At 36.8% G+C, this 13,084-nt stretch overlaps 2 protein-coding genes and 2 pseudogenes across 3 annotated transcripts; 2 read left to right on the top strand and 2 right to left on the bottom strand.

Annotated features, from left to right (window-relative positions):
- Window positions 1-563: 563 nt before the first annotated feature.
- LOC147490889 (putative inactive heme oxygenase 2, chloroplastic) lies at window positions 564-2,222 on the top strand. The gene is made up of 3 exons (XM_086567134.1): window positions 564-732; window positions 950-1,053; window positions 2,148-2,222. Exons 1-3 carry the CDS (start codon window positions 564-566, stop codon window positions 2,220-2,222), a joined length of 348 nt encoding a protein of 115 aa, XP_086423260.1.
- Window positions 2,223-4,341: 2,119 nt separating this feature from the next.
- On the bottom strand, window positions 4,342-5,360 carry LOC147490888 (monothiol glutaredoxin-S15, mitochondrial-like). The gene is made up of 5 exons (XM_086566041.1): window positions 5,236-5,360; window positions 5,044-5,157; window positions 4,901-4,965; window positions 4,742-4,820; window positions 4,342-4,639 (listed from the first exon to the last, which is right to left on the bottom strand). Exons 1-5 carry the CDS (start codon window positions 5,299-5,301, stop codon window positions 4,580-4,582), a joined length of 384 nt encoding a protein of 127 aa, XP_086422167.1. The 5' UTR covers window positions 5,302-5,360; the 3' UTR covers window positions 4,342-4,579.
- A 2,061-nt stretch (window positions 5,361-7,421) lies between these two features.
- LOC147490887 (putative inactive heme oxygenase 2, chloroplastic) lies at window positions 7,422-10,092 on the top strand (annotated as a pseudogene).
- Window positions 10,093-11,372: 1,280 nt separating this feature from the next.
- On the bottom strand, window positions 11,373-12,550 carry LOC147490886 (monothiol glutaredoxin-S15, mitochondrial-like; annotated as a pseudogene). The gene is made up of 6 exons (XR_015198967.1): window positions 12,458-12,550; window positions 12,256-12,378; window positions 12,078-12,177; window positions 11,919-11,985; window positions 11,760-11,838; window positions 11,373-11,657 (listed from the first exon to the last, which is right to left on the bottom strand). The product of XR_015198967.1 is annotated as a monothiol glutaredoxin-S15, mitochondrial-like (transcript).
- Window positions 12,551-13,084: the final 534 nt, after the last annotated feature.

Here is a 13,084-nt window from a genome sequence, read left to right as displayed (position 1 = left end):
TCCGTTCACTTGATTACAGGTAACCAGACTCAAACCCATGCCCTATGTGTGGCACTATAAAACTTAACCACCAAGCCTCCAACTTTTTATATAATCTAATAGTTAAATATTTATTTGTATTTAATTGAAACACTAACAAAACTACATTAGTTTTCGGACTGGACAGGGATATGTCAAGAACTAGCCCAATAGTGTTATCAGACAATATTTAAGTCCTAAGTCCCTATTTTATCGGTTCGGATTCAATTGGGATTCGGGTCTGGCCCAATCTATTGACAGCCCTAACAAAACTAGCAAATTAGTTACCCTTATGTTTTGGGCTTGAAAAACTGAAATATTTGGAATTTTGAGCAAAATTGATGTAGAATTGGGGAAAAGGAATTAGGAGGGAAGAAAGAATAATGTTGTCATCCAGGAAACTACATCCATTTTAGTTCACTCACTCGTTATTCCACAGTCCACGTGGTTTCAATAGAAATAATTGTTTGATATTTTCTTGTTCCAATACTAATAATGAGTCCACAACATCATCAACAACGAGTGTACCTCCACTTATGAAGAAAATGAAGAGATATAGAAAGCTATACCCAGTTGAAAGCCAGGGTATTGTGGAAGAAATGAGGTTTGTCGCGATGAAACTGCGTAGTGAGAAAGTTTCTAATGCTCAAGGGAGTGAAGAAGAAATAGAGTCTTCTTTGGAGAATAGTGAGACATGGGAGCCGAAATTGAAGGGTTTATTAACTACTTGGTTGATAGTAAGCTCGTTTTCGAAACTTTGGAATGCATTGTGGAAGAATCTGAAGATGTTTCTTGTCAGATTTCTTAGCTTTTGTTTGCATCTTCTAAGCATTCTTAGTAGTAATTAGTTTTAGAGAATTTTAGCCCTACCAAAAATATTGATAAAATAGCAAAACCAGGTTATATGTTGAATATGGTGCTTCTTATGCAGGATATTTGGCGGAGCTTGCGGGCAAGAGTGCTCCTATGTTCCTGTGTAACTTCTATAACATATATTTTGCACATATCTCCAATGGCCAAGTGATAGCAAAACAGGTATTGGAAATGCTTTACATGCACATGGTTTTTTTAGACAAAGAAATGCTTTATATGCACTTGGAATTTTGTAACTTCCGATCAATTATAAGTATTCTAGTCGTAGTAGTGAGCAAACTATAATGATGTCTACTATCTAGCATGATTGTGTTTCCCATCTTTCATTTGCTTTATAACTTTTTTTCTTTTTTTATCTGTAGACTCTGAATTTCATCCATAGTCAAAACATAATGCTGAAATAGGAGGTCTCTCTACGACAAAGGTAAATCACATTATCTCGCCTAAGTGTGGCCATACTTGCACAGTGTTCATGTGGGAATCATGAATTAGACCCAAGAGCTATCTCATACCTTAGTAAAGGGGGGAAAAGACCTACTATCTGGAAACTATGGAAAACGTGTTTGATGTCATAATTTGTATAGTAGTTTAAGTAGCTTGACTAGCTTTGGCATTGTATTCTATAGGTTTTTTTTTTTTTTGATTGGCAAGCCTATTTTAAATGAGATCAATAACTCTTTGATGCTGGCGGGGTTCGAGCCCCAGAACTCCGGTATCATCACCCCAAGGTTTTACCTACTTTTGTTAGTCGGCACCTGCTGCATTCTATAGTTTGTATGATATAACTGTCTGATCACGCCAATAAAATCTAGCCACCAATCTTTTGCATCTCGAAGTTGCACTTTTTCACATTTCATCTGTAACTCCTCCTCTTAGGTAAATGTAACTGGCATTATCATTGGCAAAGAACACCAATATTTTTACTATCTTATACCTCTAAAATATTACTTTCAAGAATGCTTTGGAGGATAATAACATCTCAGGGGAATAGTGATTCAAAAGTTTAAGTATATCTCCTACTACTTTTTGGAATTGTCAAACAGCCATTTAAAGCTTTCCATGATGTCTTCATCTCTCTGTAGCTTCTTTGGTTGTTATTATTTGTAAATTAACTCACAACCTGATAGATTAGTGGATCAACATGGGATTTTATACCTTATGGGCTTTCATTACTAGCACGGAAGTACTTGAGTTGACCATGCTCCGCTTAGCATGGAGATTAACCAGGTTGAATTGTGTCCATAATTCTTGTGTAGGTTTCTAAGAAGCTCTTGGAAGGGAGAGAGAGCTGGAGTTTTGCAGATGGGAGGGGATGCACTAGAGTTCTTTGAAGGATGTCGAGATAAGTTGAACAACGTTGGCGGTAAATACTATGGATGATCATGTATGCTTGGTTAACATTGTTTGGTGCACATATATACTTCTTGAGTTAACTTCTCTTTTTGCCTGAAAAATTCATGTATTTTGCAATCGGGCCAGATGACAAGAATAAATGCTTAAGGGAAGCAACAAAGGCATTCCGGTTCTTGGGCGATTATACGGCTTGATCATTTTATAATTGAAATGGTGTTACAAGCCGACAAGAGATTTCCGTGTGCAACATCTGGTGGTTCTTATTACTTTTGTGGGTTTCTATAATTTGTTTGCTGATACAAATGACAAATCGAACATAGAAACATTCGCGCAGAGTTGGCTCTTATTTCTTCACAGTATAACAGTTAGTTCTACAACATTAACAACTGAACCAATTTCCTTTCTAAACCAATTGTATTTAAATATCCTTGATCTTATCTAACATAATTCTTTATCTCTGGTGTTAGAAGACTTGAGGCTCTAATTATGGTGCCATGTAATCCCTGATTTGATCTGTTGTCGTGCTTCACTAGCAATTATTGTATACCTAAAAATAACAAAAAATGGACGGCCAACTAGAGGTACTAGGTACCCTACATTATGAAGCTTATATTTATTGTTATCCCTCTTCTTAAATTACACTGAAAAGTAGGCAGCTAAGTGATTCAATGGCTTCTCTTCTAGTTGGTCGTTTCCTTTCAAATGTGTACATCAATTGGGGGGGGGGTTGGTCTTGGGGGCATTCGAATCGAGACTTGAGAAACAAGATACAATTTCGGTTCAATATAGTGGGATGACTGAGCTGAAGTTATGGAAGTGGACTGTGGATATGATCATGACTGCTTAGCCATCTGTTCAAATAAACATCGTTAAATTTGAAGCAATAGTCGAGCAACCGCAAAAACTTCGAAGTAAGAAACAAGGAGAATTCCACAATTTTTTTTGGGGGTGAACTAGTGTTACCCCATTCGGGCAGAGTTGGCTCTTATTTCTTCACAGTATAACAGCTAGTCTACAACATTAACAACTGAACCAATTTCCTTTCTAAACCAATTGTATTTAAGTATCCTTGATCTTATCTAACATAATTCTTTATCTCTGGTGTTAGAAGACTTGAGGCTCTAATTATGGTGCCATGTAATCCCTGATTTGATCTGTTGTCGTGCTTCACTCGCAATTATTGTATACCTAAAAATAACAAAAAATGGACGGCCAACTAGAGGTACTAGGTACCCTACATTATGAAGCTTATATTTATTGTTATCCCTCTTCTTAAATTACACTGAAAAGTAGGCAGCTAAGTGATTCAATGGCTTCTCTTCTGGTCGTTTCCTTTCAAATGTGTACATCAATTGGAAAAGGCTTGGGTGGCATTCGGAATCAGAGACTTAAGAAACAAGATACAATTTCGGTTCAATATAGTGGGATGACTGAGCTGAAGTTATGGAAGTGGACTGTGGATATGATCATGACTGCTTAGCCATCTATTCAAATAAACATCATTAAATTTGAAGCAATAGTCGAGCAACCGCAAAAACTTCGAAGTAAGAAACAAGGAGAATTCCACAATTTTTTTTGGGTGTGAACTAGTGTTACCCCCCCCCCCCTCTAGTGAGCCAATTAGGATTTCTCCCCACTAGATGGTAAATTAGGGTCTCTCCCCAATACATACAAAAAAAAATTTGGTCAACCCAATTTGACTTTTTTTTTTGTGTGTATTTTGGGGGGAGATCCTAATTTCCCATGGGGGGAAATCCTAATTGGCTTGTCTAGTGGGGGTAATATTGGTTAACCCTTCTTTTTGCTTACTGCATAACTTATATGATAATGCACTGAAGATTTACACAAACCTTTTTGCACACTGCAAATGCTTATATGCTCAACAAAAATCGTCGGATGGACCCAGGTCGTAGGCAAGCAGCTTATTCAAGTCCTATATTTTTGAAAGTGAACTGTTCTACACTTTCCTCACTCCTGCACTTATATAAAAGACCTCACTCCTGCACTTGTGTAAGTCGGTCCATTTAATCTCTACCAACTAGTTCGTCCACTGTTCCACTCCTTAGGCTCTAATTTCATGAGATAGACAGAGCCGCATCAAAGATATAGAGATTATAAATATATCTTACTTATTACAAGCAAGAAATCATTCTTATGGATTATTCCAGCTAATATTGTTGCTTACTAAAATCAAAAGGATAACATCACTATCCTTATACCTAAAATATTTACCATAAAAAAATCCCCAAAACAAACAGTAATAGTAACAAGAAATAAAAACATAACACACACACCCCAACACACCTTATAATCTCTCGGGAAGACTAACTTATCCTCACTCTTCTTTGTCGACTTTAGGAAGGAGATGAATGAGCTTATCCTTTAACTCTCCAGACTGCAAAGGATGAATCATATAACAGTCATTCCAGACATCCTTTTTATTAATAAAATCGTAACAATGTAACACAAACTAAGAAAGTAAAATGTCAAGGTCTACCTGGTGCATGCCGAGAATAATATCAGATCCTCCAATGAACTCCCCATTGATAAATATTTGTGGAAATGTGGGCCAGTGACTGCACTGTTGATCAACATCAAATTATTAGTATAATAGAAAATGAATATGTCGCATGCACAACAAAATGATAATTCGTACCTAAAGCCTTTAACGACATTCTTTAGTTCCGAGTTTTCCAATATGTTTCTAGCACTCAAAGGAACCTTTGCAAGCAAGTAACCAAAAGCACATGTAATCATATAACCAAAAAAAAAAACCTAAAACTTATCGATCTTCAAAACATACCAAGACTTACTATAGGTATTCATAACTTTAACTGCCAATGAGCTAAATCCACACATAGGGGCATCAGGAATTCCCTTCATATAAATCATAACCGGGTTTTCTTCCACATCCTATATAACGACAAAACTATATACATTGTCAATAAATAAGTAAGTTGAAAACTCAAAACACATTCAAATACAAACTACCTTCTGAACAATATCTTTTAGAGACCCCAGAACTTGAAACCTTATCAGTTGGTTTAAAATCATCATGTGTGCCTTGATCACTAGGCTCAGTCGTTGAGTATCTCATAATTGACCCAGGCACCTACTCAAAATGTTAAATTATATTACAAATAGGAAAATTTTGTGAATACTAAAAAGTAAGTATGAATATTATTAGTTACCATCATAGTTCTTAATGAATGAGTTTGTGGAGCACGTGCAATACTTCTGAAGAGTACATTTGATAACAACCTTGCTGATAAGCACCCAAAAGCGTATTATGAAACCCCATTGAGACATATAAATTTGGTTAATTATGTGTTTAATAATCATGAAATAAATATGTTTTCATACTTTTGCAGGTATTCGCAGTAAACATGGAAATATTATTTAAACCTGCGATAAAGCACGAGGAACGACATATATATAAATTATTCCAAATCCGCATAGAAGCATCAAACTTCTGAAGCTCCTACCTCTTGAACCAGGACTCCGAATGCGATAAGTGAGCTGCTCAGACAATCAGGGCGATGAACTCTACGCATAGGCGGGAAGTTGTAAAATTGCCCAAAGATCGGACCGCCACTGGACTGCACATAGGACCCACTATGCGGTCCCGCAAGATTGGATAAGTCATCAATCATGGAGCATGTCAAGACAAAAATGACAAATTATTGGTGCAAAGTTGACACCTTGCATATAATTAATTAGATTAGGTGTTAATAGTGAAAAAAAAGGCAAGGTGTCACTTTGTTTTAATGTGGTGGATAAAGATGAAGTAAATGTGGTTTGATGTTTCACATGGGAGGAAATGAGATTTCTATCAAATGGAGAAGAAAACAAAACAAGGGGGGGACACTCTATTTACTCCCTTGACTTCTTTTCCTTATCTTGTATTATTTTAGTTCCTTAGTCATTTTTATTATTTAGTTTTGAGTTTTGTAAGAAAAGCTTGTAATAGTTTTAATGGAGGAAACTTTGGTTTTCTTTTAGTTGAAAATAAATCAAAAGCAAGTGAGTTAGATAATTAGTCTTCTTTTTCCTTTTTCTCTCTCTCTTTTTGTACTTTCTAACTTGTAATCCTTCATCCCAAGGATCATGAGCTAACTTCCCCTTGGGGAGTTAATCAAACTCATGTGAGGGAAAAATTTTTGTTGTTGGTTTGGTGAGTTGTTTAGGAAGAACAACTAGACCTACACCCTATCCCAAAATGATAGTTGGTGTAATGTCTAGTTAGGGATCAAAGTGATGAGCTTAGAGATAAGTCATTGCTTTGGTTCGGTTCCACTTGCTAGCATGTATGAGCTTAGAGATGAGCCATACATGTTAGGGATCAAGTTTTCTTCTATTAGACTTGTCTATGAGTTCTAGGAAGAATAAAATAAACTTATTAAAATCAACAACAAAAGTTAACTTTACATGAGGAGGATTAACTCTCCATATTTTCTTTTAGTAAATCGTATTGTGTTTTAGTTGCATTCACTTGAAACTTAATTTTTTTATGTTTGTGTAGAAAAGAAACCTAGTATTAGTATTTAAACTTACTCACTAGTTCCCTAAGAGTAAAAACCAAGTTGTAGTTGTCCTAGACTTTAGGTTAGATCGAATCTTACTCCAACTATATGAACACGAAATTTTGTGAGTAAGGAAACTTTGAATTTGCACTTTTGTCAAATTAGAGAGACAATCTCTAACGTAGTAAAAGTGGATATCACTTGCCATCACGTTAATCTAACAAACAGACATATAAACGGGTAATCAAAACTTTTGTTACAATTTTTTGTACGTTATTTGCTTATTAGGGATTTTATTTTGCTCACCTGAGATATTTTCTCAATATAATTTTGAGTCGATTGCAAATTGCAGGACTCGTATTAGCAAGGTAGGGATCTCAACGGGCCGGACTTGAACAAGACTCACTTATGTCTAGGTCCCGGCCCAAAGCATATTTACATTTAGAAGGTCCAAGCCAGGCCTAGGTCCTGTTGGACTTTATCGAATTTGGGCCTAGCCTAGGTCCTATAAGACTAGATAACTGCTAAGCAGTGGGGCGTGAGCGGAGGATGGAGAAGAGAGAGGGAGAGATGGGTTTGTGGGTGGGGAGAGAGAGACATTAACGGTTTGATTGAGAGGGAGAGGGAAGAAAAGAAGGAGAGGGAAAGGGATAGATGAGGACAGACAGACAGAAACCAACCAACTTAGTTTTTGTACTCATAACCCCCACCACCCCTCTGCCCAGATCGTTCGATCCACTCACTTGATTACATGTAACCAGACTCGAACCAATGCCCTATGTGTGGCACTATAACACTTAACCACCAAGCCTCCAACTTTTTATATAATCTAATAGTTAAATAATTATTTGTATTTAATTGAAACACTAACAAAACTACATTAGCTTTCAGACTGGAGAGGGATATGTCCATAACTAGCCCAATAGTGTTATCGGGCAATATTTAAGTCCTAAGTCCCTATTTTATCGGTTCGGATTCAATTGGGCTTCGAGCCTGGCCTAATCTATTGACAGCCCTAAAAAAACTTGCAAATCAGTTACCCTTATGTTTTGGGATTGAAAAACTGAAATATTTGGAATTTTGAACAAAATTGATGTAGAATTGGGGAAAAGGAATTAGGAGGGAAGAAAGAACAATGTTGTCATCCGGGAAAGTACATTCATTTCAGTTCACTCACTTGTTATTCCACAGTCCGCGTGGTGTTCCAATACTAATAATGAGTCCACAACATCATCAACAACGAGTGTACCTCCACTTATGAAGAAAAGGAAGAGATATAGAAAGCTATACCCAGGTGAAAGCCAGGGTATTGTGGAAGAAACGAGATTTGTTGCGATGAAACTGTGTGGTGAGAAAGTTTCTAATGCTCAAGGGAGTGAAGAAGAAATAGAGTCTTCTTTGGAGAATAGTGAGACATGGGAGCCGAAAATTGAAGGGTTTATTAACTACTTGGTTGATAGTAAGCTCGTTTTCGAAACTTTGGAATGCATTGTGGAAGAATCTGAAAATGTTTCTTGTGAGATTTCTTAGCTTCTGTTTGCTTCTTCTAAGCATTCTTAGTAGTAATTAGTTTTAGAGAATTTTAGCCCCACCTAAAATATTGATAAAATAACAAAACCAGGTTATATGTTGAATGTGTTAGTAAGTTAGTGTGAGTAATGGCAATTGTATAAGGTGAAACAAAGTTACGATTGTTACTAATGTCTGATTATTGCAGATGCTTATTTCAGAAAAACTAGATTAAAGCGAGCTGAAGTGATCCCAAAAGATCTAGAGTGGTTTAGCGAACAAGGTTGGGTGATTCCAAAACCTAGCAATCCTGGTGCTTCTTATGCAGGATATTTGGAGGAGCTTGCGGGCAAGAGTGCTCCTATGTCACTTCTATAACATATATTTTGCACATATCTCCGGTGGCCAAGTGATAGCAAAACAGGTATTGGAAATGCTTTACATGCACACGGTTTTTTTAGACAAAGAAATGCTTTATATGCACTTGGAATTTTGTAACTTCCGATCAAGTATAAATATTCTAGTCGTAGTAGTGAGCAAACTATAATGATGTCTACTATCTAGCATGATTGTGTTTCCCATCTTTCAATTGCTTTATAACTTTTTTTCTTTTTTTATCGGTAGACTCTGAATTTCATGCATAGTCAAAACATAATGCTGAAATAGGAGGTCTCTCTACGACAGTGCAATCACATTATCTCATCTAAGTGTGGCCATACTTGCACAGTGTTCATGTGGGAATCATGAATTAGACCCAAGAGCTATCTCATACCTTGGTAAAGGGGGTAAAGACCTACTATCTGGAAACTATGGAAAATGTGTCTGATGTCATAATTTTTATAGTAGTTTAAGTAGCTTGACTAGCTTTGGCATTGTATTCTATAGTATTTTTTGTTTTTGATTGGCAAGCCTATTTTAAATGAGATCAATAACTCTTTGATGCTGGCGGGGTTCGATCTCCAGACCTCTGGTATCATCACCCCAAGGTTTTACCTACTTTTCTTAGTCGGCACCCTGTATTCTGTAGTTTGTATGATATAACTGTCTGATCATGCCAATAAAATCTAGCCACCAATCTTTTGCATCTCGAAGTTGCACTTTTTCAGATTTCATGTGTAACTCCTCCTCTTAGATAAAGGTAACTGGTATTATTGTTTGCAAAGAACACCAATATTTTTATTATCTTATACCTCTAAAATATTACTTTCAAGAATGCTTTGGAGGATAATAACATCTCAGGGGAATAGTGATTCAAAAGTTTAAGTATATCTCCTACTACTTTTTGGAATTGTCAAACAGCCATTTAAAGCTTTCCATGATGACTTCATCTCTCTGCAGCTTCTTTGGTTGTTAATTGTAAAATAACTCACAACCTGATAGATTAGCAGATCAACATGGGATTTTATACCTTATGGGCTTTCGTTAGTAGCAAAGGAAGTACTTGAGTTGACCATGCTCCCCTTAGCATGGAGATTAACCAAGTTGAATTTTGTCCATAATTCTTGTGTAGGTTTCTAAGAAGTTCTTGGAAGGGAGAGAGCTGTAGTTTTGCAGATGGGAGGGGGATGCACTAGAGTTGCTAAAAGATGTTAGAGATAAGCTGAACAACGTTGGCGAGGTAAATACTATGGACGATCATGTATGCTTGGTTAACATTGTTGGTGCACATATATACTTCTTGATTTAACTTCTCTTTTGCCTGAAAAATTCATGTATTTAGCACTGGCCGCGAGATGACAAGAATAAATGCTTAAGGGAAGCCAAAAAGGCATTCCAGTTCTTGGGCCAGATTATATGCTTGATCATTTTATACTAAAATGGTGTTACAAGCTGACAAGAGATTTCCAGGTGTGCAACATCTGGTGGTTCTTATTACTTATGTGGGTTTCTATAATTTGTTTGCTGATACAAATGACAAATCGAACATAGAAACATTCGCGCAGAGTTGGCTCTTGTTTCTTCACAATATAACAGTTAGTTCTACAACATTAACAACTGAACCAATTTCCTTTCTAAACCAATTGTATTTAAATATCCTTGATCTTATCTAACATAATTTTTTATCTCTGGTGTTAGAAGACTTGAGGCTCTAATTATGGTGCCATGTAATCCCTGATTTGATCTGTTGTCGTGCTTCACTAGCAATTATTGTATACCTAAAAATAACAAATAATGGAGGGCCAAATAGAGGTACTAGGTACCCTACATTCTGAAGCTTATATTTATTGTTATCCCTCTTCTTAAATTACACTGAAAAGTAGGCATCTAAGTGATTCAATGGCTTCTCTTCTAGTTGGTCGTTTCCTTTCAAATGTGTACATCAATTGGGGGCGGGGGTGGAGCGGGGGCATTCGGAACTAGAGACTTGAGAAACAAGATACAATTTCGGTTCAATATAGTGGGATGACTGAGCTGAAGTTATGGAAGTGGACTGTGGATATGATCATGGCTGCTTAGCCATCTGTTCAAATAAACATTGTTAAATTTGAAGTAATAGTCGAGCAACCACAAAAACTTCGAAGTAAGAAACAAGGAGAATTCCACAATTTTTTTTGGGGGTGAACTAGTGTTACCCCCCCCCCCACTCCTTGTGAGCAAATTAGGCCAATTAGGTTTTCTCCCCACTAGATGGGAAATTAGGGTCTCTCCCCAATACACACAGAAAAAAATTTGGTCAACCCAATTTGACTTTTTTTTTTGTGTATTTAGGGGGGAGATCCTAATTTTCCATGGGGGGAAATCCTAATTGGCTTGTCTAGTGGGGGTAATATTGGTTAACCCTTCTTTTTGCTTACTGCATAACTTATATGATAATGCACTGAAGATTTACACAAACCTTTTTGCACACTGCAAATGCTTATATGCTCAACAAAAATCGTCGGATGGACCCAGGTCGTAGGCAAGCAGCTTATTCAAGTCTTATATTTTTGAAAGTGAACTGTTATACACTTTCCTCACTCCTGCACTTATATAAAAGACTTCACTCCTACACTTGTGCAAGTCAGTCCATTTAATCTCTACCAACTAGTTCGTCCACTGTTCCACTCCTTAGGCTCTGATTTCATGAGATAGACAGAGCCGCATCAAAGATATAGAGATTATAAATATATCTTACTTATTACAAGCAAGAAATCATTCTTATGGATTATTCCAGCTAATATTGTTGCTTACTAAAATCAAAAGGATGACATCACTATCCTTATACCTAGAATATTTGCCATCAAAAAATCCCCAAAACAAACAACAATAGTAACAAGAAACAAAAACATAACACACACACCCCAACACACATTATAATCTCTCGGGAAGACTAACTTATCCTCACTCTTCTTTGTCGACTTTAGGAAGGAGATGAATGAGCTTATCCTTTAACTCTCCAGACTGCAAAGGATGAATCATATAACAGTCATTCCAGACATCCTTTTTATCAATAAAATCGTAACAATGTAACATAAACTAAGGAAGTAAAATGTCAAGGTCTACCTGGTGCATGATGAGAATAATATCAGATCCTCCAATGAACTCCCCATTGATAAATATTTGTGGAAATGTGGGCCAGTGACTGCACCGTTGATCAACATCAAATTATTAGTATAATAGAAAATAAATATGTCGCATGCACAACAAAATGATAATTCGTACCTGAAGCCTTTAACGGCATTCTTTAGTTCTGGGTTTTCCAATATGTTTCTAGCACTTAAAGGAACCTCTGCAAGCAAGTAGCCAAAAGCACAAGTAATCATATAACCAAAAAAAAAAACCCCCAAAACTTATCGATCTTCAAAACATACCAAGACTTACTATAGGTTTTCAGAACTTTAACTGCCAATGAGCTAAATCCACACATAGGAGCATCAGGAATTCCCTTCATATAAATCATAACTGGGTTTTCTTCCACATTCTATATAACGACAAAACTATATACATTGTCAACAAATTAGTAAGTTGAAAACTCAAAACACATTCAAATTCAAACTACCTTCTAAACAATAACTTTTAGAGAAACCCCAGAACTTAAAACCATATCAGTAGGTTTAAAATCATCATGTGTGTCTTGATCACTAGGCTCAGTCGTTGAGTATCACATAATTGACCCAGGCACCTACTCAAAATGTTAAATTATATTACAAATAGGAAAATTTTGTGAATACTAAAAAGTAAGTAAGAATATTATTAGTTACCATCATAGTTCTTAATGAATGAGTTTGTGGAGCACGTGCAATACTTCTGAAGAGTACATTTGATAACAACCTTGCCATCACGTTAATCTAACAAACAGACATATAAACGGGTAATCAGAACTTTTATTACAATTTTTTGTACGTTTGCTTATTGGGAATTTTATTTTGCCCACCTGAGATATTTTCTCAATATAATTTTGAGTCGGTTGCAAATTGCAGGACTCGTATCAGCAAGGTAGGGCTCTCAACGGGCCGGACTTGAACAAGACTCACTTATGTCTAGGTCCCGGCCCAAAGCATATTTACATTTAGAAGTTCCAAGCCAGGCCTAGGTCCTGTTGGACTTTATCGAATTTGAGCCTAGCCTAGGTCCTATAAGACTAGATAACGCTAAGCGCTAAGCGGGGTGTGGTGAGCCGGGCGGGTGGAGAAGAGAGAGGGAGAGATGGGTTTGTGGGTGGGGAGAGAGAGACATTTATGGTTTGATTGAGAGGGAGAGGGAAGAAAGGAGGGAGAGGGAAAGGGATAGATGAGGACAGACAGACAGAAACCAACCAACTTAGATTTTGTACGCATAACCCCTCCCCGCCTTCTGCCCGGGTCGTTCGATCTGCTCACTTGATTACA

Source organism: Coptis chinensis, chromosome 6 (assembly GCF_015680905.1).
Source record: "Coptis chinensis isolate HL-2020 chromosome 6, ASM1568090v1, whole genome shotgun sequence".
Taxonomy (NCBI): domain Eukaryota; kingdom Viridiplantae; phylum Streptophyta; class Magnoliopsida; order Ranunculales; family Ranunculaceae; genus Coptis; species Coptis chinensis.
Note: the sequence above shows the minus strand (reverse complement) of the source record. Positions and strands in the feature narration are given on the sequence as shown.

Bases quoted from the DNA above. Each gene is read 5' to 3' on its own strand.
- LOC147490889 (XM_086567134.1), top strand. From the start codon at position 564: ATGAAGAGATATAGAAAGCTATACCCAGTTGAAAGCCAGGGTATTGTG. The intron at 733-949 runs GTTTATTAACTA...CTTCTTATGCAG, and splicing joins ATGGGAGCCGAAATTGAAGG to GATATTTGGCGGAGCTTGCG. The intron at 1,054-2,147 runs GTATTGGAAATG...ATTCTTGTGTAG, and splicing joins GCCAAGTGATAGCAAAACAG to GTTTCTAAGAAGCTCTTGGA.
- LOC147490888 (XM_086566041.1), bottom strand. From the start codon at position 5,301: ATGATGATTTTAAACCAACTGATAAGGTTTCAAGTTCTGGGGTCTCTA. The intron at 4,821-4,900 runs GTACGAATTATC...TCAACAGTGCAG, and splicing joins AATGTCGTTAAAGGCTTTAG to TCACTGGCCCACATTTCCAC. The intron at 4,640-4,741 runs GTAGACCTTGAC...CATCCTTTGCAG, and splicing joins TTATTCTCGGCATGCACCAG to TCTGGAGAGTTAAAGGATAA.